Raw genomic sequence first — 2,439 nt, 5'->3', positions numbered from 1 at the left:
GTAAATTGCTAAGTAAAGATACTTTGTTTGGTCCGGGTACAGTGGCTCATACCTGTAATCCCAGCACTTTGTGAGGCTAAGGTGAGAGGATCACTTGAGCCCAGGAGTTCGAGACCAGCCTGGTCAACATGACAAAACCCTGTCTCCCCTAAAAATATAATAATTAGGCCAGATGCAGTAGCTCACACTTGTAATCCCAGCACTTTGGGAGACCAAGGCAGGCAGATCACCGGAGGTCAGGAGTTAAGATACCAGCCTGGCCAACATGGCAAAACCGCATCTCTACTAAAAATACAAAAATTAGCTGGATATGGTGGCACACGCCTGTAATCCTAGCTACTTGAGAGGCAGAGGCAGGAGAATCGTTTGAACCCAGGAGGCGGAGGTTATAGTGAGCCGAGATCATGCCACTGCATTCCAGCCTGGAAGACAGAGCGAGACTCCATCTCAAAAAATAAAAAAAAAAGAAAAGAAAAAAATATACATATATGTGTGTGTGTACATATATATGATATATATATATCATGCGTGTGTGTGTGTGTGAAATTAGCACAGCATGGTGGCACATGCCTGTGGTCCCAGCTACTCGGGAAACTGAGGTGGAAGGATCGCTTGAGCCCAGGAGGTCGAGGCTACAGTGAGCCGAGACAGCGCCACTGCACTCCAGCATGGGCAACAGAGCAAGACCCTGTCTCAAAAAACAAAAAAGATACTTCTTTTGCTTTGAAAAACCAATCTAAAAAACTAACCTATTTAGATACCAAATTGTATATGAAATAAAATCTCAACTCTCTCTTTAGAATAAATAGATCCACAAAAATGCTAAGGAAATATACTACAACATTAACGAGGGTTACTTCTGGTGGGAAGATGATGGGTGATTCCCATCTTTTTCACTTCACTTAGTTACTAATAGCATAAGCACCGTTACCTTTAAAATCAGAAAACAAACACAACTACCTTCCAAAGTTTAATCAATAAACTCCTTAGAAGTGAAATCTAACAATCACTTCAAATACTCTAAAATTCAACAGAGTAAAATCTCAAATTACTTTCTCCTCTTCCTAATTCTTATTTAAAAGGAGTCCCTCCATGAAGTGTGTGCGCTTTCACGAGGATGCCAGGGAGGACTCACCGATTTTCACACGGGATAACGGTGAACCGCTCCAGTTTCAGAAACTCATCAAAAAGAGGATTTACAATGTTAAGATGTTCATGTCCCCAAGTTAAAAATGGATACTGAATACAACGGCATCCATATTTCTGGAGAAAAATCAGTACACGTGTCACTTCTGTTACAGAAATCCATTTACAGTGTCTGTCCCACTCCACGGAAGCCCTGGTCTCAGGCACCTCCAGCTTTACCGTCTCCCTGTACACACCGGGGGCCTGGTAAGTGTCAGGCAGAAGCCGAGGTCCCATCAAGGGTCCAGACTCTCCGTGCCTCCTTTGTTTTCATCAAGTCTGGGCCGCTTTAGCTCTGGGGGGCTGCCCTGAGCGTCTCCAGGCGTCTCTGCAACATTAACAAACATAAGGTTGGCAAGTAAATGAAGAATTCTGGAAGTCAAGGGCTGACATTTACAGAATACAGAGCCAAGACATGGAACTGAGCTGCCTGGCAAGATCCTATACTGATATAAGGGAAGGGTCTATAGAGTGGTTCTCAACCAGGGCCGATTTTGCCTCTCAAGGGACAGTGGGCAATGCCTAGTGGCATTTTAGAATGTCATAGGCAAGCCGGGCACGGTGGCTCACGCCTGTAATCCCAGCACTTTGGGAGGCTGAGGCAGGTGGATCATTTGAGGTCAGGAGTTGAAGACCAGCCTGGCCAATATGGTGAAACCCTGTCTCTACTAAAAATACAAAAATTACCCGGGTGTGGTGGTGCATGCCTGTAGTCCCAGCTACTCGGGAGGCCAAGGCAGGAGAATTGCTTGAACCCAGGAGGTGGAGGTTGCAGTGAGCCGAAATCGTGTCACTGCATTCCAGCCTGGGCGACGGAGCGAGACTCCATCTCAAAAAAAAAGAAAGAAAAAAAAAAAAAGAATGTCATGGGCAAGAAGTCGCACCCAGGGATGCTGCTAAACATCCTGTAATACACAGGACAGTCCCCCACAACTAAGAATTACCTGGCCCTAAAGGTCAATAGCCATCAGGTGGAGACACTTGAGCTAAACGATCTCCTACTGAACCCACTCTCTGGCTCACCAGGATGCTCTCACTGGTCAGGTGCCTCCCTGCTGAGGGGTCAACACGCAGCCAGTGGGTTTAAACAATGGTTCCAATAAGATGCATCCTTGCTGTCTCAGAACTGACTTAAAATTAGATGGCATTAATTTCCAAAAGAACAAAAGAAATGATATTGCACCTTTAATTATATTAAACCAGTAACAATATTACGTACCTGACTGAATTTCTTCTGTAGAAGGGGTGGAAATC

General features: G+C 45.0%; 1 protein-coding gene across 1 annotated transcript in view; it reads right to left on the bottom strand.

Annotated features, from left to right (window-relative positions):
• Positions 1–957: 957 nt before the first annotated feature.
• Positions 958–2,439, bottom strand: part of CHAF1B (chromatin assembly factor 1, subunit B (p60)) — a 40,391-nt gene continuing 38,909 nt past the window's right edge. The window contains 2 exon segments of the mRNA XM_011987751.1: positions 958–1,513; positions 2,405–2,439. The exon segment at positions 2,405–2,439 is cut by the window's right edge and continues 12 nt beyond it. Coding sequence (XP_011843141.1) covers positions 1,422–1,513; positions 2,405–2,439 — 127 coding nt within the window. The 3' untranslated portion in view covers positions 958–1,421.

The sequence above is a fragment of the Mandrillus leucophaeus genome, unplaced genomic scaffold (genome assembly GCF_000951045.1).
Source record: "Mandrillus leucophaeus isolate KB7577 unplaced genomic scaffold, Mleu.le_1.0 Scaffold315, whole genome shotgun sequence".
NCBI classification, from domain to species: domain Eukaryota; kingdom Metazoa; phylum Chordata; class Mammalia; order Primates; family Cercopithecidae; genus Mandrillus; species Mandrillus leucophaeus.
Note: the sequence above shows the minus strand (reverse complement) of the source record. Positions and strands in the feature narration are given on the sequence as shown.